A 27,466-nucleotide genomic window follows, 5' to 3' on the forward strand; every position below is an offset into this window, starting at 1 on the left:
CTAGTATCTCAGTAAGTCACATGCCCTTAAAATCCACCTGCTCTGAGCCCAGCTCAGTGCCAGAACTTGCAATCCTTACAGCCGAGACTGCCTTTTAAGTTTATTTACATCCCCAAGGCACTTCTGCCCATGGTAGTAAGGCTTGCCAGAACTCAAGCTCTGACCATTGGGATGGGTGGTTCTCCTCTGGCTAGGACTGGTCTGAATGCTCCCTCCATGGGTGGGCATCTCTGCTGTGACAGGGCAGCACTGCATTCCAGACAGTCTCCCAGTTGCTGCACTCTCCCTCTTCCAAGAGCACAGATTCTCTGCACCATGTGGCTGCTGCCAGGGAATGGGGGAGGGGTGGTGGCAGTGATTCAAGACTGTATTTCCTACCCTCTTCAGTGCCTTTTTCAATGATATGAAGTTAGAAGATGGTGAAGCAGCCAGCTTTGTGTCCTTCCCTTCAGGGCAGCAAGTTCCCCCAGGCCCTGAGAAGGTACAGAGATGCCACCCAGGATCTAGGGACTAGAGTCAACAACCTTAGAAGTCTATCTGGTGTTTTATACTACTGTGCCTAAGCTAGCACAGGGTGCTAGTGCTCATCCTGAGTGCTCACCTGAATTCTGGTTCTTGTAAATGTTCTTTTTGTGTAGATAGTTGTTAAATTTGGTGTTCCTGCAGGGGGGATGATTGTTGGGGATTTTATTCCACCTTTTGCTCTGCCCCTTAAAAACCTTGGTGTAAGGAACTATTAATAATTTAGACTGGGTGGTGAGGAAAGATTGCTAAGAAGGTAGCATTTGTGCTGAGACCTACATGCCAAGAAGAAGCCTAGGTCAGGGGAAGGGGCATTTGAGGCAGAGGAACGCTAGTGCAAAGACCCTGCAGGGGAACTTGCTTGACTTCTTCAAATAAGAAGAAAAGGCAAGTGGAAGTATAGTGAATGAGGGTGAATGGTAAGAAGTAGGCAGGGTCCAGGACCTAGGTGCCAAGTGAGAAGCTAAATCTCTACTTTGACAGCAGTGGGACACCATTGGAGCCTTTAAGCCAAGGATCCACATAGTCTGATTTACATTTTTAAAGGGTCAGTTTAAAAATGTAAAAGGGCAAGAATGGAAACCAATGATATTTTGGTTATCTGTTGCTATATAACAAACAAACCCAAAACTTATTTCTTTAAAATTGCCATATTAGTTTGCCCACTATTTTGTGGGTCAGGAACTATGGGAGGGACTTAGCTGGGCAGCTCATCTCTGGTTCACAAGATGTCAGCTGGGGTGACTGAGACTGGAGGATTCACTTCCAAGATGGTTTCTTCATGGACAGGTGTAATGCCCAAGTGCTCCTGGTCCTTTCTTTTTCTCCACATGGCAACTCATTCTCTAAGGCCTATCCATGTGGCTTCAGCTTCTCACAGTCTGCTGGTCTCAGAGTAAATGTACTTCTTACATGGAAGCTCATTTCTAAGAGAAAGGATGGAGGAACTCCTAGCCAGTACTGCACATGGAACTGCTAACACATTGCATTGCTTCCTCCACATTCACAGGTCAAAGTAGTCAAAGAGCTCACCCAGATCCAAAAGGGTGGAGAAATAGACCCCACCTATTAATGGGAGAGCAACAGCATCACATTGCAGAAGGGCCATGGGGTGGGAGACATTGTTGCAGCCAACTTTGGAAAATACAATGTGCTATAAATGAGGAGGCTGTTCTGGTAATTCAGACAAGAGATGATGGTGGCTTCATCTAGAGGTTTGCTCTGGAGATGAGAAAGGGGTAGATTCAGAATATATGAACAGAAAATACGAATATTTGTTAATTATAGTTTATAAGATTACATGGATGAATATTGCCCACCACCCATGAAGTAAGTCACAGATATCTATTTGTAGGACAAATGGATTAGTCATGTTTCAGAATATGCTTTGGTTTAAAGCATCAGTTGTTTAGGGCAGGGAGTTATTGAGGCCTGGATACGGCTATACAGTGAGGCTAAAGTATGGACCTGTAGACTCTGAGATCCAGGGATTGCTGTGTCCTGTAACCAAGTGTGATTTAGAAAGTAAAGGGGGGTCTAGCAACAGTACATTTTCAAAGGCTTCATGGAAACAAGTGCATTTGGTGACAGAAAGGCTTGAGCAGTTTTCAGTTCATACATTTGGTTACTTGAGGAGACAAAGTTTTTAAGGTATGAGAGCCAATGTACCAAAGTGGGTATATGAGAAGGGGTTTTGGGGTTACAAAATGCTGAAAGCTATTTTCCTACTTTAACATGAGGGAGTGAAACAGAAACTTGCCCAGAGTCACCTAGTGAATTCATGGCAGAGCTGGTGCTAAAAGACACGATTCCCTGGGATTCTTTCCACTGTACCACCTGCCATTCTGCCCAGAGCATAGCTTTGCTCTATACTGTGGTCATACTGAACCACTACTGTTGCTCAGCTGACTTTCAAATAGTGCCAGAAGGCTGCAAGAAGAGGTTGTGAACAAACCAAGTCTGTTCCCTCTGTTGGAAAACATAAGTCTAAAATATGCTTTGCTAATTTTGACTCAGTTGCATCTCTTTGTGGAGCAGACAACACATATGTTCATATGAAAAAATAGTCATAATGAGACTACTTACTGTGCTGTTAAATGTCCCATAGAGTATTTCTTAAAATTCATGGAATGCCTCAGATTCTGAGATCACTCTTTCAGTTCTAAAATCTCTACCAAAAAACAGCTCAAGACCACCAGGATCTTTTGGATTGAAAAGCAAGAACAACCCAAGGTCTTTACTGTGCATGGGAAGGTACCTATATATTATAATGAATATTTCTATATGTAACCTCTATTTCATATATGCAGATGCATAATTTGTGGTTTGTTTTCTCAATATTTAAAGTGGGCAGCGCTCCTTTCTGGATGTAGGTAAAACTTACATGTTCTAAATATCATAATTTTATTCTCCACTACTTTTAATTTCTTCAGTTTTTTTCTATAGTTAAACAAAAGACATAATTTGCTTGTATTCATCTTCTTTATTAATTGAACACACCTATTGTAAATGGAATTGGCACTTTCAATCACCCTCATTGTATTTACTAGAATGATATTAATAACCCAAAGATTCAGTGTTTTCCCATACTAGGTTCTGTTTCACATTTGAGCTTATTTGGACAAATAGTACTTCCCTGCACGCTGAAAGGATCTATAAAATATTGCTCCTGGATCTCTGCATAAGAAGCGATTTGTTGGACTCCAGTGTTGGAGGGCAATACTTCAGGGTTGATGCTTGGGAATGTGTAAATCTTGCCTATGGATTTAGATGTCTGTTCAACAAGATTGCACCACAAAAACCTCACACCTTTATTATGTTTCACATGTTACATTGCACTGACAAGTTTAACTGCATCCACGACTGGGCCAGGTGGTGTTTAAATTCTCAAATACCTTAACATTTGAATGCCTCAGGCGAGAAAAACTGACTATTCAGAAGGCACAAGCTGTAATATTTCAGGCAAGTCAAAATCAGAAGTGAAGGCTTTTGGCCATAGATTTTACTAGTGCATTTATATTAACCTTTATGCATTTCCATAAGGCTTAAAAACCATTGCTTAGGCAGTATTTGTCTGTGGGTCTTCATTAAAGTAATGATATTATTTAATCTACTTGGAAAAATCCCTTCAGGATCCCAGCTGTCGCCCTCCATTCCTTTTAAAAGCACTTTCTCTTCTGCCTAAAAATTCAAGTACTCTCTTAACTAAGTCCGGACTGAAACATTTCACTATGGATTTGAACAGGAGCCAACATTGATGATGAAAAGAAAACTTCTCCCTGTAAAAGGTTTATTGTCAGTACTTTCTAAAGATGAAGATGCTTCTGAAACAGGCTACCAACATTTTCACAAACCTTGACACAACCTTCTCAACCTCTCCTAGACCTATGATTTGGGTCCCTTTCTTTCAGAAATGCTATGGACCTTTGACCTTCTGAATAACCAACTCTACATAACTGCTCCCTCCCCCATCAATATAACTTATATTATAAAAAGGAAAGGGGGATGGGGTAGCTTGGCCCTCACGCTATTGGAAAAGTACTTGAAATTCCTTGCATTCCTTTGCATTTAACAGCATGTTTACCTAATCACCGGCTTATTAGGATTAACACAAGTCATGCTTCAAGCTCATTTAGTGAAAACAAACTGACTCCTATAGACTCAGATTTTTCCTGATAACAGCCAAGGGTAAATTTCTAAGTAGTTCTCCTAATTTTTAGGAACGGTATTGGGAAAATATAAAGTTACAAACAAGCGAGTCTTTAGAATACATTAATTATATTCAATCTAGCCCATGGATCTGGATGTGGGCTGCCTGAGTTATGGACTACCCCTTTTCATTAAAGGGTTTCTCTACTAAAGTGACATGCCCACTAACCTGGTGATTAAAATAATAAATTATTATAGCCATCTCGCAGAGTGATGGAGACCCTTAGGCTTTACATTCTGATGAAAATACAGCGCTATTTTCTTAAATTACAAATTTAGCTTCAGAATCTTTCTTGTGCTTCATACAAGGTCATGTTCAATACATGTTTTTTAAACATTATATGCAAAGACTTTACTGAAGATATAAAAGCAATCGTTATCTTATTTTAATAGCTTAATTCACTGCTGTATCCCAATAAGTCCTGTTTGAATAATTGAGTACTTGAGCTAGGTTGTTCCCAGTGACTTTGGAGCACCTCTAAAAATACTGAATGGCATACACTCAGATATTAGGTAAATATTTCTTTATTAAATGGTTAATTTCATAAATAAAATCTTTTCACTGAATATAAAATTAAAATCATTTACAAATTATTCCAGTATTACATTTCCCCTCCCTCCCAAAAGCTACATTTTGATAAATAAAAACATTCAGTCTTAAAACACCTGATTTCTGTTTGCAGTTTAGAGTGCAGATAGCTGCCTCTCACAGACACTCATGGAGTGTCCCCCTTCAGGAAGGGATGGAATGCCCTCCCATTTACTTTTGTCAAAGGACGAATAAAAGCTTTATACTGTCCAACTAATCTTATTATCCCTTTTACGACTGTAGAACCCCAAAAGGAAAAAAGCCTAGAGAAAATATGCTTAGCAAATAATTTACAAACAGAAAACAGAAAGTCATCAACACCACAAGCTCCAAAATGAAGCAGTAACATGTGCTCCAATACTATGAAGCAAAGTATTCTCCAATCGTGGCTGCATTAGTGTCCATCTGCACCAGCACCCTTGGCAGTTTTGAAATACCTTAATGCTCCTCAAGAATGAGCAAGGAATCCCTTCTACAATGAGTCCCATCACCCACACCGCCCCCACCCATTTTCTCCATGATTCTGATTCTGACACTCTTCTCCCTTGTTTGTCTAGGTGTGCCCTGGAAACCCAGGTAGCATTTAGTCCCTAAATTTGTGAATATCATTGAACAGCCTGTAGAAGGGAAATGCTGCTTCATTGGCATGTGGGCAGTTGTAGTTGCATTTGCAGGACTGGATCATCATGACGTTCTTGGAAAATGTCTCCCCATCTTCGCAGCGGAACCGCATCTTCACAGTCCTTGTCAGCTGGGGCGTGCAGCATCGGCCGTCCACGCAGGAACCGCAGTACTTCGGCCGGTATTTCTTCACACTCGAACATCCAGCGTAAGTAAACCTAACTGGTTCGGGGGATTTCTTGGTCTTGCTGCATTTCTTGCCCTTCTGTAAGAGACAGGAGAGAAGAAAAGTTAGGGGTGATATTTCTCTTTCTTCAAAAAGAGATTCACATCCCACCCCCCTGCCAGGCAACAGTCTACACATCCCTGAAGGAACTTACTTTCAGGCTGCTGTACACTGGCTGTCCACAAGGCCGCACCTCACAAATCCGAGTTTCTTTCACAAGGCGGCACTCGGGGTTGTCATTGGTAACTCGTGTGGAGATACCAGTTCCACAGGTCTTTGAGCACTGGGACCATGAAGTTGTTTGAACAATACATTTCTGGCCATGTAAAGGGTTGTATAGGATGCGAGGCTCCATTCCAAAAACTAGAGAGAGAAATAAGAGGGAAGACTTCTCAGAGGCATACCCACACAAACAGGCTCAAGTACTCATTTCTACAAAGCTTCAGACCAGAAATGCATCTCAGTACAGTGTCTGAAGGGCTCAGTCTCCACTTACCAGGGAGCCGCTTCAGTGAGCTGCCTTTTCCAACTGCAATCAATTCATTGTTTCTCGTCAACTCCACCTCCGAGGCATCGAATCCCAGCTCCTTGCCAAGGAGGCCCTCCTGGTCGTCCATGGGGTCCTTGACACTATCCTCGTCACAGACCCACTCCTCGCAGCACTGCCCGGTAACTTTGACCAGCCGGGGGTTGGGACAGCCCAAGTTGGGGAGAGACAGTTCTTGGGGACACAGAGGAATGCAGCCCACGGCGCCATCAATACATGTGCACTGATGTTTACAGTTGGGCTGGAAACTTTCCCCGTTTTGGTAGATTCTGGAATTATATTCACAGGGTCTGCCCTCTGACTGAGCTGCAAAGATCACCAAAAGAGAAAGGTAGAAGGGGATAAAGTTAAGATTCCAAACCACCGCCTGAAACTCATACATATTTTCTGCTGTTAAATTCAATTTATGGTAAAGTTCCCTACAATTCCCCGGAGACTCTAGACCAGAACAATAAGTTAGTCAGGAATCACTTTTCCGTATGCGCTTTCGTTGGGCCCAGACACACTGAATTGCATTCCAGACTGCTGAAATCATGTGCCTTTCTGCCAAGCTACCAACAACAAAGCATCACCATACATGGTCTCAAAATTACTAAACTTCTGGACTATGGGGACTAGTATTTTTTTTTAAAGGGGCCAAACCACAAGCATCTTACCTCTGCAGATCCCCTTCAGAGCGGTGGAGCTGGCGCCGAAGTTGCATTCCAGCCCCTTGGTGTGGTCGCAAGGCTGCGTTTTGCTGCAGTCCTCGTTGAGCTGCTTGGCGCAGACCTTACAGCAGCCGCAGCCGTCCCGGACCAGCCCAACTCCCGGCGCGCACTTGGGCGCCTCCAGGGGGCAGTGGCAGGCGGCGGGGCAGGTGGAGAGCGACTGGAAGGGGGAGAAGAAACGCGTGAAACGCGGCGCGGTGCGCAGGAGGGGCGCCGCGGCTGCTGCAGGAAAGGACGGGGGTCTCCGACCCTGTCGACGGGGAGCCTCTGACTTCGTCCAGCCGGGCCACCCCGGGAGGCTGCTCCCACCAAGAGGTCCCGACACGTCTTCGGAGGAAGGAGAGTGCTTAAAGAAACGGCTACCCGCAAACGGCCACGAACTTTTTATTTTATGTTTTCCTGCTGTGGGCAATCTGGGACCAGGGAAAGGGACTGAGAGCGGACGGGGAATCGGTGGCAAAAGGAGAGTCCAACTCACCAGTCTGATCAGGTGGAGAAGGGTGACGGCTAAGGCGAGCGCCCTGGCGATGCGGGAGCTCATTGTGGCGGGGAGGAGTAGCCCGGGGCGAGCGCGGCAAGGAAGACGCCAACAAGCTGGTGCGCAGCGGCCAGGCCGTGCGCAGCGGGGTCGGGGTGGCGGCGCGGTGGACCGGGTGGGCAGGGAGGCGAGGGCTGGGCGGCGGGCGGGCGTCTTTCGCTCGAGGTCCGGGCGGAGAAGACGCGGAGGGCGCGGACGCTGCTCAGGGGCGCTCTCTCTCGCGGTCTGCCCAGGCGCCCCGGAGCCCGCCTTTTATATGGGCCGGCCGAGGCGCCGCGTGTTGCAGTGACGTCGGCTCTGTCTGCGCGTTCCAGAATTCTCAAACATCTCAGGAATGCTAGTTGGCGCGGGCTGCTGCCAAGCGCCTCCCCTGGCTCCATTGCACCTTTGTGTGTGTGTGTGTGTGTGTGTGTGTGTGTGTCCCGTCAAGAAAACAGTTCGTTTTTTCCACCTTAAATTACTTCTGTTGGGAAGGGTTCTTTGGGGCGTGATGGTGGTGATGGTGGTTGGAGGGTCGTGAGGGGAGAGGGGGGCCAGTTCAGAACTTTGCCTGGACTGGGTGGGTGGGAGGACCTGAGAGGGAGGAACAAAAGTCGTTTTGTTTGGTGATGCGAGTTGACCGGGCACGGAAGCCCTCACCCGGGAAGGCAGTGAGCTGTTTGCTTGTTTACAGCGAAGGTGAGAGGCAAGTTATCTGTTGAAAGAGTAGAACGTGGAAGAGGAGTGTGTCTCTGAGCCAGTAATATTTGTGGACTTCAAAGAGGCGTGTTCAGAACAAGTCCCAAAGCTTTGGCATGATGTTTATTAGCAAAATTCAGTGAATTGCAAATTAATACCCACAGTGGCATTTATGAATGAAAAGGCGAGGGGGGTGCGGGGGGAAACTTCCCCATCGTCTGGCAAATTCCCAGGCAGAGGTCTCCCCTACTCCTCCAGCCCTCCCCTTTTTTGGATATGTTGTACTTGTTTGTTTTTGGAGGTTCCCACTTTAGTTCCAGCCCACTGCCTGGGTTGGAAGTCCGAGAGGAAACGAACGCGGGGAGTTCTCCGGGAGGCTGACTTACACTTCCTCACGGATGCAGGAGACTGGGTAAGCCCTGCCCGCCTGCTTCCGCGGGCAGGAGGCTATGCTAACCAAGCAGTCAGCCAGAAGTGCAGGGGACCACCGTGGAGTGCTTTGGCCTGAAATCATCACCTGCAAAGACCGCAAGGCCAAACCAGATTACAGTACCATTATGCCCTATGAATCTCTGGGAAAAGCAGATTCCTTCAAGCTGGACGTTTTGTGGGGTTTTTCACTCCTTTCCTAGGGACCACTGGAAGCCTCCCATTTTAAATGAATTGCAATGCCTTTCTCTCCAAGTACAGAAAAGAGATTTAGGATGTAATATTTTGTAGTAAAAATGTCAGCAGATTTTAAGATCCTGTTCTACCTGCAACACACTCAGTAGAAGACCCCACCACAAGACAATTTACTTGAACATCACCAATACCGTTAGTGTGATTGATAACCTTTCCCTGCAAGTTTCAAAACTTTTGCATAATTTTAATAAAATGATGTGAGACTCATATGCTCTAGGATAACTACTTATCTTTTTAATGTTTAGGGCTGTTCAGACTTCATAATTCAGCAGTCTTGTTTAAAAAGGCCCTTAGTGCTAATGCTGACTTTCCTGATAAGCACAATGAGAAGCTGTCAGGATGAAAACACACTCCAGTGAAGAGAACTCTTGCAGGAAGGAGTTCAGTTTCATTCATTCCAAAGTGCCCTTTCATAAATGGAAGCAGCATTTGCTAGAGGGAGTGGGATTTCTAAAGCTCTGATGGAGGGTTAGGGTTGGGAGACTTTTCAAGACAGTGGATTGTCAGGTGTTACGCAAATACAGTGAGGAAAGTCTGGGCCCAACATGTACACAGGTTAATACATCAATTATTATTTACAAAACATTGTTTTTTCTGCCATTTCATTATTGTTTCCTTCTTAATGAAGTGATTGCGGGACGGGAGCGGGGAGAAGGGGTGTAGCCACAGTATGTGTTGAACAGAGGGAGATGGTAGAGAGAGAATGGAGAGGAGGATTCCTGGCTTCTGTTGTGGCGTCTTTTCTATTTGACTTCATGGTTGTAAGTATTTCCAGATGGTGAATCAGACACCAGACGTAACAATATTTCCATATTTGGGTATAGCAGTAGCCTGCGTTTTTAACATTTTTCTGCCTCTGTTATCCAACCACAAAGCATTCTTGACAGCTTCAAATGTTGTTAAATATAGATTTAACTTCTCTTCCCAGAGCAGGAAATTCTTTGGAATTCCTTGTTTTTCATGCAATCTGTCTATCATGATTTAAAATAAAAGCACAGTGGATCATCCAACTGGCCGTATATACCTTAATTGGAGGTTGGGGATGGGGGACGGCAGAGATCCAGTCTGCCGCACTGCGTTCAAACACAAGCCATGCCAGAGATTCCTTTAAAGTCACATTAAAGTTTTCTAACAAGGGTGTGTGGGTTTGTTTCTGGACTTCAACTGGGGAATCCTGAGGATGAGTTTGCCCCAGAGGAGAAATTTAGAGAACCTTACCGTTAGCTGCCCATTTAAAGCAGGGAGTGTGTTGTGCGATGGGGGTGGGAGGTTGGAGCAACAGGGCCAGGAGATGTGGGAGTGGGAGACACTAGAGTAACCTATGTGCACAGCCTCTCCATATACCATGTGCTGATGCGCCTGCTAGTAATCGACGACATTAAGCAAGAGAAACAGCGGCTCCTCAAGTCCTGCCCAAAGACCGTCCAGAAACCCAAGCCTCCGGTCGCCTTCTCGCCGCCTCCGCTGGGAGCTGCAGATCAGTTCAAGTTGACGGACAGGAGGCGAAATGTGCAAATGTTTATGGGTAAGTGTTGCTTCGGGTGCTAATTCTGTATGGCTCTTTTGCTAGTTTCTCCTTCACCCTCCCCATACGGGTGCCCCAGGAGGAAATAAACGGGCTGCCTTGTTTCCTTGGGTTGCAATCCACGGAGAACGGGCTGCTTGTCTTCTGCAGCTCCTGGCTACGGGCTGAGCGATGGGGACGTCTCTCACCCGCTGTTGCCAGGGAATTTTAGGTTACCTAATGAAGGGCTCACTGTCTGGCGGCAACCGAGAATAATAACGGTAAATCTGGCGACTCCGGTTTCCTAGCCCTAGGAAGGCTCTCAGACTAGAGGGCATCAGAGTCACCTGGAGGGCTAGTTAATGGTTCCTGGGTCCTACCCCAGAGTAGTTACAGGTCTAACAAGTCCCCAGGTGATGGTGATGATGCTGGTCCGGAGATCACACCCTGAGAACCACTGCCCTGGACGACCGGAGTGCCTGTAGTAGGGGTGTTGTGTGTGTGTCTTCAGAGATACTCGCCTGCACACCCAATCTCACAACTTCACTCTTCATGGCCACCTTAATGAACAGAACTTATGGTGTCTGCAAAAGACCCCGTACCATCCCATTTCTCTCCTCCACCCTTTCCCCGCCCCCATCCCCTTGGCATGATAGCCCGGAGCTCCCCAGGAAGCTAGGATCCTGGTGGCGGCGGCAGGAACTGGGTGGCCGACGCGCAGAGAGGGCGGTCGGCTCCGGGACCCCTGCGAAGGGAGCGGACAGGGTCTGCACGGCGGGAGAGCGCCGGACCCGAGGCATCCGGACGCGCCTGCCCGGCTGCTACCGCCGCCCCCTGCCGGCCACCCCGCCCGCGCGCCCACAGTCACAGCGGTTGCCAGGACTCGAGGTTTCCGGCGGCGCGAGGCGCAGGACGCTTCCAACCCCGGCCCATATTTGGTGAAAGTCTTTCAAGACTCCGTCATCCAGCTTTAGGGGGCAGTGGCGACGGCGGTGGCGGTCCTGCGACCGGGCCGGGCAGCCTTGCGACTGCCGCGTTCCTGAAAAGTGCACCGCGGCCGCCCGCGCCCAGGCCTCCCTCCGCGCGGGACCCCGGAGCGTTGCGGGCGGCGGGGTAGACCCGCGCATTTCGATCCCAATCCACCCCTCTGAGGACCGAAGTCCGCCCTGCCCTGCGTGGGAGGCTGGCGCGGAGGGCGCCGAAGCCCAATTGTGTCACTTTTCCCGTCCACCCCACTGTTGACTCGTCCTCCCAGCGGGGCAGTGAGTTGCCGTGCTGTGCCAGACATAGAGGGTGCGCCCGGCGCGAGGGTGTGGGGCTGTGTGTGTGTGTGTGGAGGGGGGTGTTCGGAGGATGGCGTTTGCGTGGACACCAAGCGCACCCGAGAGCGGGACGTGGAACCGATTCTGAGGAAAAGCCCCGAAGGGCCTGGATGCCATTATCCCCAGAAGGGACACATGGTAGAGCTGGCTCTTCGGTTTCTCCTGGCCTCCCACGACCCCTTCCCCTCTTCCTCCTCGAGAAGTTCCGCTTGTGGGGAGCCCTGGATAGGAAGTCCTGGCTCTGCCATCAGTAGCCTGTGGCCTTGGGGATGCTGCCCATCCTCTGGGGACCTTGCCTGCTTCTCAGTAAATTGGGAAAGGAGACAGCAAGTAGTAAAGGCAGAGCAGCTTCTTTCAGGGCCAAATTTCATGTCATCCCCTCTGATAATGACAGAAATTAACACATTATATAGGGTTCACATAGGTTGGGCACCACTTTAAAATGCCTTCTATATATTGATTCGTTTAATTCTCAGATGCCCACTGAAGCAGGTCCTCTTGGTGACACCATTTTCTATCTAAACGAAGAAATGGAGGCATGGAAGGTAAGTGACTAGCCAAAGGTGACTCACCTAGCCCGCAGCGAAACCGGATTTGGACCCAGATCATAAGGTCTCATACTTAACCACTGTGCCATACTGCCTGCTCTCCATCTCTTACCTCAGACATTCAGGCCCATACCTCTCTCCTGGAAATTTACCTTTATTTAACTCTATCACAGCTTATCCAGATAGTCTAGGTGAAATGCATCAGATATAAAAAATAGTTAATAAATTAACTGAAGCTGTGCTAACTCCTGAGAATTGCCTAATGTACTGGCTCTTAGGAAGGAGGGAGAAAAGGAGTGTTGTATTTTAACAGAAAAGGTCTTAATGCATATACATTTATGGAGTGATCTTTAAGCACCTTGGCAGGCTGGTGGGGAAGATATTTAGGACCTCGGGTTCTTTTGACACCTCATAAGCCACATTGTTCAGGCAATCCCTACTCCTGGAGTAAGGCTTGGCCTGGGGGGAATTGAATTTGTCACTGAGATAAAGGTTTCAGCATCACTTACTTGATGGTTTGTCAGTCTGGGTGTTCATTGTGGACCCAGTCTGTTTTTGTTGTTGGGTTATTTTTTGAAACATGGTCTAGTTCTGTCACCCAGTCTAGAGTGCAGTGGCATGATCTAGGCTCACCATAGCATTGACCCCCTGGGCTCTTGACCATCCACCCACCTCAGCCTCCTGAGTAGCTGGGACTACAGGCACACGCCACCACACCCAGCTAATTTTTGTAGAGCTGGGGTCTCCCCATGTTGCTCAGGCTGGTTTTAAACTCCTGGGCTCAAGTGTTCCATCCATCTCAGCCTCCCCAAGTGCTGGGATTGCAGGTGTGAGCCACTGCACCAGGCTCCCCATCTGTTTTTAACCTGTTTTCTCCCCACCTATGTTATAATTACTCATATATATATGTGTGTATATGTGTGTGTCTGTGTGTGTGTGTGTGTGTGTGTATATATATATATATATATAATAGAGATGAGGTTTCACCATGAATCCCAGATTTATTCAGAGCCTGTGATGTGTCATGGCACAGTGCTAAGTACTGGTGACATGAAAAAAGGGATTTTAATATTGCATATCCCCTGGAGGACTCTAAGGCATATTGCAGAAGTGGGTACATAAATGCTGTGTGGATACTTCACTGCCTGAGAGGAGTTAGGGGGAACAACTAATCTGGGGCTGAAAGGATGAACAGGAGTTGGATAGCAGGGCAGGACATTTGAGAGGAAGGGAACAGGGCCTTGACTGGGCATAACAACCAGTCTGATGCGCTGGACCATAGCATAGGATTCCTTCTGAAAACTGGCAAGAGATGTCAGTTGAGACCATCTGCGAATGGCCTTGCTGTCATGGCATTGGAACTTTGCAGAGTGAGCCATGTGAGCTTTTTGCCTACGTTTCCTTGTCTATAAGATAACAGGGCCAGGCGCAGTGGCTCACGCCTGTAATCCTAGCACTTTGGGAGGCCGAGGTGGGCGGATCACGAGGTCAGGAGATCGAGATCATCCTGGCTAACACGGTGAAACCCCATCTCTACTAAAAATACGAAAAAAAATTAGCCAGGCGTGGTGGCGGGCACCTGTAGTCCCAGTTACTCGGGGAGGCTGAGGCAGGAGAATGGCGTGAACCCAAGAGGCGGAGCTTGCAGTGAGCCGAGATCACACCATTGCACTCCAGCCTGGGCGACAGAGTGAGACTCCGTCTCAAAAAAAAAAAAAAAGATAACTGGATTCTCCCAGCCTAGAGGACACACACTCAAGTGCCTGCCTGCACTTGACATCTAGCTTTGCTAGATGTCAGCCAGGTAACACCATGCCATGCCTCAGGATTAGTGCTGGCTGATATTTGGCCTCGGCCTTGGGAACCATGGGGACACTGGGACCATCTATGAGGGGCTGAATGGTTACTAGCTGAAAATGTAGGTTCACTGTTTGCCTATTTTCTCATTTTATTTTATTATTTATTTATTTATTTATTTATTTATTTATTATTTATTTATTTATTTTGAGAAGGAGTCTCATTCTGTTGCCCACGTTGGAGTGTGGTGGCACGATCTCGGCTCACTGCAACCTTCTCCTCCCAGGTCCAAGTGAGCCTCCTGCCTCAGCACCACTAGTAGCTAGGATTACAGGCATACACCACCACGCCCGGCTAATTTTTGTATTTTTAGTGGAGACAGGATTTCACCATGTTGGCCAGGCTGGTCTCAAACTCCTGACCTCGTGATCTGCCCACCTTGGCCTCTCAAAGTGCTGGGATTGCATGCAGGCATGAGCCACCGCACCTGGCCTATTTTCTCATTTTAAAAAGAGATACTAGAGAGCTGGATTTTTATGTGAAGTCTTCAAAATTTTAAAATGTTGGCATTTAATTACAATGTTAAAATGCCATCTAGGCCAATCCTTGGAAAACTCAAGAGGACAATGTCAGTGGGTGCCAGTTGTGATCTCCGGACTGAATATCTCTAAGAATCTGTCCTGCTCCACCATTCTGTAACTCCCAGCCACCTGTGAAATTGTAGGCAAAAGCACCCTGGGCTCCATTTAATTGTCAAGTTGACTAGACTTCTTTAAAGAATCAGGGCTGCTACTTAACTCTTGGTTGTAGGCATTTATATCCTATCAACAAAATTGGAATTGGTGGCTTTTTACAAATTTTCTGCTTCGTCTACTCTCCAGCCACTACTCTGTGTCCCTCCTTCCTGCCCCTGAATTGATGTTGTAAGCAGCTGGCATCGCCTTGGCAGTAGTATAGGAAACACTTTTTTAGGGCATCTGTATCCCATGGGAACTCTATCTGTTTATTTCCTTCACCTGGCATCTATCCACAGGAAGCCAGCATTCCTAACTCCCTTACCTTACAGCACTTCTTGTTTTGTGATAACACAGAAACATTTTATTGGAAAGGACTGGAAGGCACCTCTCCCACCACACCCTGCAATCTATCTTCTAGAGATGATTGAGCAATATGAAATATAATAATTATAAGTCATTATCAAATGGATTGGCTCCAGATTGAGAGATTCAGCAATTAACCTCTGTCTTTCATGTTTTATTTCTGGAGGTACCTGTCTCTTAACCGACCACTAACATCACACATAGCACATCCAGAATTTAGAAAGGATTTGCCCACAGTAGGTGGGCACACAGATTCTACAGAGAGATTGAAGTGATTTATTTGTGACAAATTTTTGCAAGTCTTGGGGATTGAGTGTAAGGGAGTATTCAAGCAGTTGGACTTATGTGAAATAAGACATAAGACATATTTACTGCTCAGCCTGATGCCTGGCACATAGTAAGTGCTTAATAAATTACAATTATTCCTACTGCCAAGCACCACCATTATCTTCACTTTCACTACAATTAACATAGAATGAGCTACTCTTATTATCTAGAGAATACTTTCTATTCTTTAGAACTCTAGTTATAAAATCAATAAAATTCTTTGGTATATGGTATATAGATGATGTGATTAAAAGGATCCATCCAGCCAGGTATTCTGGCTGCACTGAGACACCAGTGACTATCTAAAAAACCACTCAAATGGTCTTACCCCTCATGGCACTGGGACTTTGCCTACAGACAGTGGTGAGCCATGTGAGGTGTTGCTTTGGTTTCCTCATCTATAAGATGATAGGATTGCACCAGCTCAGGAGTGATGCACTCAAGTGCCCCAGGAATCAGAGAGGCAAAAAATGCCATGCCTGAGCGTTAGTGCCAGCTGACACTTGGCCTTAACACTGGGGAGACATAGGGATAGTTGGAAGCATCTGTGGGGCCTGGGCTTTGCCTACCATTGGCTAAATAGTTAGTATACACAATCTCATCTGATCTTTATAAACAACTCTGTAGGGTATTTTATTTCCATTAAAAAGATGAGAAAATTGAAGCTTTGCTAGATGTCAGTAATTGGTACAAGGGGGCAGCGTTGTTAAGGTAGAGCAGAATACCTGTTTCAAAGACCATTCCTTTCAGGGAGAGCATGGTATTTGTCCTTCATGCAATCTGCCTTAAAGTTCAGGAACTTGCCTGCAACTTCTTGACTTCCCCTTAACAACTGACTGTGAATCTGTCACTTAAATATTGTTCTAAATGTCTCTTTAGCTCATGTTTTCAGTAATTGTGGCCCACAGTTTCTTAATGAGAGTCTGGTAATAAACAAGTTAAACAATGAAAAAGGTTTCTCTCCTTAGGGCCCTTGCCTGAGCTTGTTTCTATTTCCTCTGGGAGGAAAAAAGAAAGAGATGTGTCAGAACAGAGGTGGAACTTCTCAGAGATTGAGAGATCCGTCTACTGTAACTTAGTCATCACCATCAATTTTGTTACCTGAGGCAGGCGGAGCTGCCACCTCCCACAGCCTGTGGTTGTCCTCACAACAGAGTTACTAAGCACGGAGCCCTCCAGGCCCCTGCCAAGCACACCCAGCGTGTGCCTTAAGCAAGGTGTCCCTGAGTGTTGAATGTTGGGTGGGGGGTGCCCAAGGTTATGGCAATAAAGAAAAAACATAGTGCCAGGGGCTTCTCTGAAATCATTTACCCCTTCTTTTGTAGTTAGGTTTTAGCTTTCAAAAGAAAAAAACAAAAGCTTGTAAACAGTTCATTCTAAAAGGACAAAGGCAATATGTATTGTATGCTTAAAATTTCCAAGGTTCTGGAAAATGTCTGGGAGAATTAGAAAGTGTAGACTATATGCTAAAGCGTTGCAGACCCAGAAGATAGATGATTCAGTTCATTCTAATAAACATGACATGTATGGTTTGCTTCATGCTAGGCAGCAATGCAAAGAGGAATAATATATGGACTTTGCTTCATGGCTCTAGCTGCCCAGGGGAGATGTAGATGCTTAAACAGATAATACAATACTGTGGATTACAGCTCTAGAAGCAGTGCAGCTTTGGGAGTACAGACAAGGGATGTCCAACTCTGAGTCTCACCCTTTAAAGATGTGAAGTCTTGTTAGTGTGTGTATTTTTATGGCTGAGAGGGATTGGGCACAGTTATTCCCTAACATACACGTTCCCTTTGAAGCTGGGGACTGCAAGGAATGTGCACATTCCTGAGAGATTAGAAAACATCTAAAAGTGAGAACTTTCAGGTGAGCCTCTTAAAATGCATTGATTACAGATGGGACCAACCCTTTGGGTGCTATTGAAAATTCTTATCATTATGGATCCTTCTTTCAGAAGGGGAAAGAGAAGGGAAATGACATTTATAGGGCACCTGCCATGGACCAAATGCCTTACAGGTTCCCGTTCAGGAGAGCCCTCTGAGATGAGCTTTTTGGCTTCTTTCTAAGCTTAGGGAATGAAGGCTCAGAGAAGTTAAGCAACTTGTCCAGGATCAGACAGTTAGAATGTGACCAAACAAGGATTCTAACCCAGGCCTGTCTGACTCCAAGTTCTGTCCCCTTTCTACATTTCTGCTATGCAGTCCTGATTCCTTGAGTTTTCACTCCCTTTATGAGTGTTTGCCATTTTTGTCTCTCTCTCTTTTTTTTTTTATTGTTACCACCACTTCGCCTTTATAGAGCCAGCCCTTTGCACTTTCCTTAACACTTTCAGATGTGCTGATTGAAGTCTTTGAGCCACTGGTGACTCTTTAGCTTTTAAAAAGAGGTGCAGATTAAAGTGAATGGGATCGTTGCCATCATGTGAACATTCCTGTCACCATCATTATGATCAGAGAACAGGCATGGTGATAACCTGCACTTACCTTTGCTTCTTTGCTAGGCACTGTGTAGAATGATTTAGACATATGGAATCTCTGTTTTCCAGGGACAGATAACAGATTCCAGAGGATATGGTGCAGTATAATTAAAAATAACTAAGGAAGTATGATTTTCTTATTTTGTATTTGAAAAATGGATGGGAGTTTCCACGGGCAGTCTGAGGCTGCACTAGAGTACTATGCTGTAACCTGGAAGACTGCTCTGAGAAGGAAGTTAGATGACTACATGAAGAAGGTGTTAGACAAGTGCACTGAGGTGTGTGTGTGTGTGGCAGTGTGTGTGTTGGAGGGAGGAGGTTAAGGATCAGAGGTATGGAATAAGCAAGGGAGAGAAGGCTCAGAAACAAAAATAGAAAGTATCAGGCATTAGGAGAAGACAAGCTGAACTCTAGAGGCATTGAGGCCACGTGGTAGGAAGAATGAATGCAGGGGTCAGAGGGTACACTTGCTGTGGTGCGACTCAGGTTAACCACCTAATCTCACGGGGTCTGAGTCTTGTCGGTGGTAAAACAGAAATAATAATATCTCACAGAATTATTGGGAGGACGGAATGAAGTCTTGTTTCAGCTCTCCAGAAACTGAGATGTGCCCTACAAATGTTTGTGATCAGCATCAGCTTGGTTTAAATCTGCAGCTCCTGGAGAGCCTTTGGGCAAGAGCTGCAACCCTTAAAGCTGGGGCCAGAGAAGGAGGTAGAGGACGAAGATGGGGTTGGAAACAAACTCAGGGAAAATTTCTGAAATGACGGAAAGTGAGAATTTAGACAATTTCTGCCTGAAATCACCTCTGCAGCTATTAGTTATTAACCCACCTAGAACCAAATGCAATTAATTTAGCACCATGTTGGAAAGCTTGGAACATGAACCATATCCTAGGGCCTAGGTTTTGATCCTTTGTAAAGGCTTCTCTTTTGGAACACAATTTGGTGTCAGTACATAGGAACTAACAAGTGTGCTGAGTTGTGAGTCATCGGCAGTCTGCTTTCTTCCAGAACATCGTGGGAAAAGGATGGACAGACTGCTTCAGATAAAACCTGGACCCACTCAAACTCTCACTGTAGACTGGAAACAAAACAAATCAACTTTAAAATAATGTTTTAAAATCTAATTGAACTCAGGAGACGTAAGTCTCTGTTCTTTGGTTTCAATGTGGATCCGAAGTCTTGTTTTGTTTACTGTTCAGTCTTCAGGCAATCACATCAGGTGTTATTTACAACCCTGTAGATTCTTAGGGAGTTCACACGTGCCTTTTAAAGCACGTTTGTGAAACGATTGTACCATACTAGGGTTTGGGGATACAAAGATGACAGATGTGGTCCCTGACTTTGAGGACGACACAGTCTAGAGGAGTGAGAGCTTGCGTAATTAGTGTGTATATAAATACCATGCAATAAGTGACTTCATAAAGGTACAGTATACATGAGCAGCTTTAGGAGCCCTGCCTGAACACTGCCCCACACTGGGGTGAAGTCTTCTTGTCACACTGGATGGTGAGTGCTCTTGAGACTTCCAGTGCTTCCTCCATAAGGCTTGGAAGGGCAAGCTGTGTTTTTCTCTGCTTGGATATAATTTATTATGCTTTGGACATAGTATCAGCAAAGACTTGAGGATCCTTTAATAAGGATCCTTTATGAACTTGTGTTCATAAGGAGTTGCATATTTTTATTTTAAAAGTCTTTGCACTTCCTTTTGGTAAGCAATCTAGGCTTCCTAATGTGCATAGCCTTTTGGGTAAACCTGTGTCTTCTGGTGTTCTAACGATAGCTAGTGGATATGTGAATTACATTCTTGGTCTTACTTGAAATGGTGCAAGGTTTCTGTTGTATAGTGTTAAAGGTGCATCTGATTATTTGAAGCCCTTTCCTAGGCAGTGGGCACAGTGGATAAGAAGGGAGAGCATACTGGGTAAAATGACAATGCTCCAGGATTCCATTACATTTAGTGGCATTTTGGGATATTGTTTTATTTGATTCCACTGTTGTTCATGATGTGCCATCTGTCTTTATTTCCTTTCCTTTGTTCATTTTGGGTTTAATTCTCTCTTATTTGTCTAGTTTCTTAATATGGAAGCTGAGGTCACTGGTTGAAAACATTTTCTCTCTATTATAAGCACTTAATGCTATAAGTTTCCTTCTACTCCTGCTTCAGCTGCATCCCACAAATTTTGACATGTTGTGTTTTTATTTTCAATCTGTTTAAAAGACTTTCTAATTTCCTTTTTTATTTTTTATCTTTTTGACTCAGGTTATTTAGAAGTGTGTTATTTAGGATACTTGGATCTTTTCCAGGTATGACTCCGTTATTTATTTCTAGCTTCATTTTATTGTGGTCAGAAAATAAACTGTGTATGACTTGAATTATTTTATACTTCTTGAGACTGGTTTTATGGCCCAGAATATAATCTATCTTGAAAAGAATGTCTAGTCCGCTTTTGTGGGTGGAGTGATCCATACATGTCAGTTAGGCAAAATTGTTTGATAGTGTTGATTTTTTTTTGTCTACCTATTCTTTGGAATTGAGAGGGGAATATTGAAATCTCCAACCACAATTATTAATATGTCTATTTTTATTTTTAGTTCTCTTAGGTTTTGCTCGATGTATTTTGAGCTTATGCTGTTAGATGGATAAATATTTAGAATTGCTATATCCTCTGGATAAATTGACTCATCTGTAATTATGAAATGACTCTTTCATTTCATAATTAGTCTGTTTTCACACTGCTGAGAAAGACATACCTGAGACCGGGCAATTTACAAAAGAAAGAAGTTTATTGGACTTATAGTCGCACATGGTTAGAGAGGCCTCACAATCACAGTGGAAGGCAAAAGGAGCAAGTCACATCTTACGTGGATGGCACCAAGCGAAAAGAGAGCTTGTGCAGAGAAACTCCCTTTTTTTTTTCTTTTTTTTTTTGAGATGGAGTCTCGCTCTGTCACCCAGGCTGGAGTACAGTGGGGCAATCTCAGCTCACTGCAACCTCCACCTCTCGGGTTCAAGCAATTCTCCTGCCTCAGCTTCCTGAGTAGCTGGGACTACAGGTGCGTGCCACTACACCTGGCTAATTTTTTGTATTTTTAGTAGAGACAGGGTTTCATTGTGTTAGCCAGGATGGTCTCGATCTCTTGACCTCGTGATCCGCCTACCTCGGCCTCCCAAAGTGCTGGGATTACAGGCGTGAGCCACCGCGCCNCTGAGACCGGGCAATTTACAAAAGAAAGAAGTTTATTGGACTTATAGTCGCACATGGTTAGAGAGGCCTCACAATCACAGTGGAAGGCAAAAGGAGCAAGTCACATCTTACGTGGATGGCACCAAGCGAAAAGAGAGCTTGTGCAGAGAAACTCCCTTTTTTTTTTCTTTTTTTTTTTGAGATGGAGTCTCGCTCTGTCACCCAGGCTGGAGTACAGTGGGGCAATCTCAGCTCACTGCAACCTCCACCTCTCGGGTTCAAGCAATTCTCCTGCCTCAGCTTCCTGAGTAGCTGGGACTACAGGTGCGTGCCACTACACCTGGCTAATTTTTTGTATTTTAGTAGAGACAGGGTTTCATTGTGTTAGCCAGGATGGTCTCGATCTCTTGACCTCGTGATCCGCCTACCTCGGCCTCCCAAAGTGCTGGGATTACAGGCGTGAGCCACCGCGCCCGGCCAAAACTCCCATTTTTAAAACCATTAGATCTTGTGAGACCCATTCACTATCACAAGAACAGCACAGGAAAGACCTGCCCCCATGATTCAGCCATCTCCCACCAGGTCCCTCCCACAACACATGGGAATTATGGAAGCTACAAGATCAGATTTGGGTGGGGACACAGAGCCAAACCCTATCATTGATGGTTAATTTTATGTGTTAAATTTGACTGAGCTACAGGGTCCCAGATGTTTGGTTGAACATTCTGAGTGTGTCTGTGCGGGTGTTTTTGGATGAGGTTAACATTTGAATCAGTAGACTGAGTAAAGCAGATGGTGCTCTCCGATGTGGGCGGGCCTCATCCAATCAGCTGAAGGCCTGAGTAGAACATTAAGACTGACTCTTCTGTACGAGGTAATTCTTTCTGCCTGATTACCTTTGAGCTGGGATGTGAGGTTTCTTCTGCCTTCAGTCTCAATCTGACATATTGATTCTTCCTGCTGGTTTCAAGCCTGCTGGCCTTCGGGCTGGAACTACATCGTCAGATCTCCTAGGTCTCCAGCATGCCAACTGCAGATCTTGGGGCTTGTCAGCCTCCATACTCACATAAGCCAGTTCCTTATAATAAATCTCTCTCTCCCTCTACACATACACACATGTGCACACATGTACATACACACACACATACATACATACATTTTTCTGGTTCTGTTTCTTTTGGAGAACCACAACTAATCTAATACAACTTCTTTATCCCTAGTAATATTCTTTGTTCTGAAATCTAATCCCTATTCTAATTTTCTTTTGATTAATATTTATATGCTATTTGAAAAATCCCTTTGCTTTTAACCTACTTGTGTCTTTATATTTAAATTAGGTTTCTTATAATTTGGGTTTTGACTTCTTATTCAATGTGACATTCTCTACTACTTTATTTTCCTTTCTCTTTTTTTTTTTTTTTGATGGGATCCCACTCTGTCACCCAGGCTCACTGTAACTGTCACCTCCCAGGCTCAAGCCATCCTCCCACATCAGTCTCCTGGGTAGCTGGGACTACAGGTGTGCACCACCACGCCCAGATAATTTTTTGTAGAAATGAGCTCTCACTGTATTGCCCAGGCTGAACCCCTGGGCTGGAGCAATCCACCCACCTTGACCTCCCAAAGTGCTAGGATTACAGGCATGTGCCACCTCACCTGGCCCATTCTCTACTGTTTAATAATGTCTACCTTTTCTTCCTTTTGGGGATTGAATTGTTCTATTATTCTATTGTATTTCCTTTTTTATTGGCTTATGAACTATAAACTATAACTCTTTGTTGTTGGTTTTTGTTTTTTTTTGTTTGTTTGTTTTTTCGAGACAGAGTTTTGCTCTTGTTGCCCAGGCTGGAGTGCAATAGTGTGATCTCGGCTCACTGCAACCTCCGCCTGCTGGGTTCAAGCGATTCTCCTGTCTCAGCCTCCTGAGTAGCTGGGATAACAGGCACATGCCACCACGCCCAGCTAATTTTTGTATTTTTAGTAGTGACAGGGTTTTGCCATGTTGGCCAGGCTAGTCTTGAACTCCTGACCTCAGGTGATCCACCCATCTTGGCCTCCCAAAGTGCTGGGATTACAGGCGTGAGCCATCTCACCCAGCCAATATTTGGCCTTAAACATCCAATTATCTTTAGAAAAATATACAAAATGAGACAAAAGTCTTTTATATTTACCCACATATTTACTATTTCTGGTGCTCCTTATTCCTTTGTTTAGGTATTATTTTTGCTTCTGCCTGAAGTACTTCTTTTAATGTTTCTTGAGCAGGTGTGCTGGCGATGGATTCTTTTAACTTTTGCATATCTGAAAAACTTATTTTTTTATTTTCTTTTTTTCAACTTTTTATTGTGAAATAATATAGGCTCATAGGAAGTCACAAAATAGGTCATAGAGTCAATCTCATGAGCCCTTCACCCAGCTTCCTCCAAGAGTAGCATCTTATCACCAGTACAATATCAAACCAGGAAGTTGACATGAGAGCAATACTAATAACTAGACTACAGACTGTAATAAGGTTTTAACCAGTTGTTCTATGCACTCATTGGTATATTCACCTTAATTTTTGAAAGATATTTTTACTGGATCTTGGACTTCTAGGTTGGCAGTATTTTCTTTCATTGCTTTATAGCCCTGCTGCTTCTGGCTTATGTTGTTTCCAATGAGAAGTCAGCTGACATTCAAAAATGTGTTCTTCTCTATGCAACTTTTGTTTTGTTTCGTTTTTACGGAGTCTCAGCTAGAGTCTCGTTCCATCACCCAGGCTGGAGTACAGTGGCATGATCTCGGCTCACTGCGAACTGTGCATCCTGGGTACAAGTGATTCTCCTGCCTCAGCCTCCAGAGTAGCTGGGACTACAAGTGTGTGCCACCACACCTGACTATTTTTTTTTTTTTTTTTTGTACTTTTAGTAGAGATGGGGTTTCACCATGTGAAGCCAGGCTGGTCTCAAACTACTGACCTCGTGATCCACCTGCCTCGGCCTCCCAAAGTGTTGGGATTACAGGCGTGAGCCACTGTGGCTGGCCACAATGTATCTTTTCTTTGGCTGCTTTTAAGAATTTTCCTTTTTTTTTTTTTTTTTTTTTGAGCTATCATCTTGCTCTGTCACCCAGGGTGGAGTGCAGTGGCGTAATCTTGGCTCACTGCAACCTCTGCCTCCTGGGTGATTCTCATGCCTCAGCCTCCTGAGTAGCTGGGATTACAGGCACCCACCACCATGCCTGGCTAATTTGTTTGTATTTTTAGTAGAGACGAGTTCGTCCATGTTGGACAGTCTGGTTTCGAACTCCTGACCTCAAGTGATCTGCTTTCCTAGGCCTCCCAAAGTGCTAAGATTACAGGCGTGAACCACTGCACCCAGCTTTATTACCATTTTTAAGCTATTTGTGATGTGTCTTGGTGTAGTTTTCTTCATATTTCTTGCACTTGGTGTTCTTGGATCTGTGAGTTTAAATTTTTCATGAAATTTAAACAAAAATTTCAGGTATTATTTTTTCAAATGTGTTTTGGTCTCACCACTACCCCTCTCTGCACTTCAAAGACTCCAATTACATATATATTAGGTCATTTGAAGTTTTCACCAGCTCACTGGAACTCTCTTTGTTTTTTACTTTTAGTCTTCTCTTTTTCCCTGTGTTTCATTATGGAAAATTTCTAATGCTATATATCAAGTTCATTAATCTTTTATGGGAGGTATATAATCTGCTGTTAATCACATTGATTTTTTTTTTTTTTTTAAATCTCAGACATCGTAGTTTTGTTTTGTTTTGTTTTTTGAGATGAGTCTTGCTCTGTTGCCAGGCTGGAGCTCAATGGCGCGATCTCAGCTCACTGCAACCTCCGCCTCCCAGGTTCAAGTGATTCCCCTGCCTCAGCCTCCCGAGTAGCTGGGACTACAGGTGCATGCCACCACGCCCGGCTAATTTTTTGTGTTTTAGTAGAGATGGTGTTTCACCACGTTGACCAGGATAGTTTCAATCTCCTGACCTCGTGATCTGCCCAACTTGGCCTCCCAAAGTGCTGGGATTACAGGCGTGAACCACCACGCCCGGCCCTAGACATTGTAGTTTTAACTCTAGAAGCTTGACTTGGGTCTTTTAAAATATCTTCCATGTTGCTACTTAGCATGCCTAATCTTTCCTTGACCTTTTTCAATATATGGAATATAGTGAAAATAATAATTCTTTATCTCCTTATCTACTAATTCTATCATGCATGTTATTTCTGAGTCTGTTTACATTAATTTTTCTCCTAATTGTAGATCATACTTTTCTGCTTATTTGCATGCCTGGTAAGTTTTGAATGGATGTCATACATTGTGAATTCTACCTTGTTGGGTGCTAGATATTATATTCCTTGAAATATTCTTAGATTTTGTTCTGAAACACAGTTACTTGGAAATGGTTTAATGCTTTCAAGTCTTACTTTTAAGTTTTGTAGAGATCAAAGTGGCACTTAGTTTAGGGCTAATTTGTCCCCAGGACTGAAACAAAAGCTTTCTGAATATCCCACTTGCTGCCCCATAATTTGTGAAGTTTTCCACTCTGGCTGCTGAGAACACAAAATATTCCCAGCTCTTTGTATGTCGCAAGAATTATTTCTTCTGCTCCTTTTAGGCAGTTCTTTCCCCAGCCTGGGGTAATTTTTTCATCTGAATGTACTGAACAGAACGTAGTTGAAGACATAAGGGGTACCCTTTTCAGATCTCTGGAGCTCTCTTTGTGTAGCTCTTTCCTGTCCAGCACTCTGCCCATTATCTCTAGACATACTTGCTTCACCAAACAACTAGCTCTCATCAACTCAGGGAGACTGCTAGACTGTCTGGGTTCCCCCTGCCTGTGCTACAGCCTAGATCTGCTTTTCAAGCAGTAAGCTGGGGTAGTTGTAGGTCTTGTCTCGTTTCCCCACTCTAAGCAGTCACTGTGCTGTGCCATTTGATGTCCTATGTATGAAAAATGTTGTTTTATATAATTTGTCCAGTTTTATTATTTGTTTCAGGCAGGAAAATCATTGTTTCTCCATTTTGACTTGAAAGTAGAAGTCCTGCCATTGGAATTTTGCTGAAGAAACTGTATTAATTCCTAAGAGCTGCCATATTGTAAACTGCGTGGCTTAAAACAACAGAAATTTATTATTCTTTCACAATTCTGGAGGCTGGGAGTCTGAAATCAAGGTGTTAGCAGGGCCATGCTACCTTCAATGGTTATGGAAAATAATTCTTTCTTCTAGCTTCTGGTGGCTTCCAGCAGTTCTCAGTGTTCCTTGGTTTGTGTATGCATCACTCCAATATCTGCTTCCATCTTTCCATGGCCTTCTCTTCCATGTGCCTGTGTCTCTGTGATCAAATTTCCTCTTTTTATGGAAGGGCACCAGTCGTTGGACTAGGTCCATCCCAATTCAGTATGACCTCATCTTAACTTGGTTACATCTGTAAACAGCCTATTTCCAAACAAGGCTACATTTCCAGGTACCAGGCATTAAGATTCCAACCTATTTTTTGGGGGGACACAACTTAACCCGTAACAGAAACTTTTATTCTTCTTTTTGACTAAATCATATTTTAAAGGGAACAAACGTGACTGGTGTTTGTGGTAAACTACTAAAAATGCCCTGCATTATTAGTTTATCTTTAAATATCCTCAAGTATTTATGAGAGTCATAATAATTTATAAATCAACTTCATATCTATCTTTTCTTAAATATGATTTGTTAATACAGTGAGATTGTTGCATTAAAATTTCTCATATTTTCTGATTAATAAAGCCATTGTATATTTTTTGGCCTTCTGTCTATCTTGGACCTTAAGGATTATTAGGGATTAGAAGGGGTTCAAACTTGAAAATGTTGTAATGAGCTACTGTGATGCTATCTTAAAAGTAGCTTCTTACCTAATAATAAAAATGTGTAGTCAATTATGGCTTCATTATCTGGAGGAATTAGAAACAACTCTGTCAAACATGCTGACCCTTGATGCCATTTACAAATTCTTCTTAGAAAGAAGCTGCAAAAGGAATCATTCACCTACTAATCCAACATCCAAAAATGTTTAGTCCTGTGAGCTAATATCATCAATGACATAAGCACAATCAAAATTAGAATAGGAGCCAAAAAGTGTATGTTCTAAGTTGACCTTCCTTTGGGTGACAAGTGTTTAGTAATGCCCATGGATTCACTGGCTTTCTGTAGTGACAGGCAGTTCTCTGATCTCCATCATTACACCTAACATGTTGTACCATTTTAACTGTGACTTTAAGTTTAATTTTAAACATGACTTTAATTTTAAATGTGACTTTCTCCTCAATAAGAACCTTGAGAGAATATCCTGGTACTTAACAATGTAATACACTAGATTCTTTTTTTTTTTTTTTTTTTTTTTTT

At 44.2% G+C, this 27,466-nt stretch overlaps 1 protein-coding gene and 1 long non-coding RNA gene across 4 annotated transcripts in view; one reads left to right on the plus strand and one right to left on the minus strand.

Annotated features, from left to right (window-relative positions):
* Window positions 1–4,737: 4,737 nt before the first annotated feature.
* CCN1 (cellular communication network factor 1) lies at window positions 4,738–7,984 on the minus strand. Of its 2 annotated transcripts, XM_017851138.1 has the most exons (5): window positions 7,402–7,770; window positions 6,870–7,083; window positions 6,163–6,519; window positions 5,821–6,029; window positions 4,738–5,705 (listed from the first exon to the last, which is right to left on the minus strand). In XM_017851138.1, the coding sequence occupies exons 1-5, from the start codon at window positions 7,462–7,464 to the stop codon at window positions 5,403–5,405; spliced, it is 1,146 nt and encodes a 381-aa protein (XP_017706627.1). In that variant the 5' UTR covers window positions 7,465–7,770; the 3' UTR covers window positions 4,738–5,402. The 2 variants fall into 2 exon arrangements, with proteins under 2 accessions (XP_017706627.1, XP_017706617.1); XM_017851128.1 differs by having other exon boundaries at window positions 6,870–7,984.
* Window positions 7,985–9,972: 1,988 nt separating this feature from the next.
* Window positions 9,973–27,466, plus strand: part of LOC108514724 (uncharacterized) — a 120,480-nt gene continuing 102,986 nt past the window's right edge. For both annotated transcript variants that reach the window (XR_001881310.1, XR_001881313.1), the window contains exons 1-2: window positions 9,973–10,348; window positions 12,126–12,194. This is a non-coding gene — a long non-coding RNA (uncharacterized LOC108514724). The remainder of the gene's footprint in view (window positions 10,349–12,125; window positions 12,195–27,466) is intronic.

The sequence above is a fragment of the Rhinopithecus bieti genome, unplaced genomic scaffold, assembly GCF_001698545.2.
Source record: "Rhinopithecus bieti isolate Rb0 unplaced genomic scaffold, ASM169854v2 scaffold_1467, whole genome shotgun sequence".
In the NCBI taxonomy this organism is placed as follows: domain Eukaryota; kingdom Metazoa; phylum Chordata; class Mammalia; order Primates; family Cercopithecidae; genus Rhinopithecus; species Rhinopithecus bieti.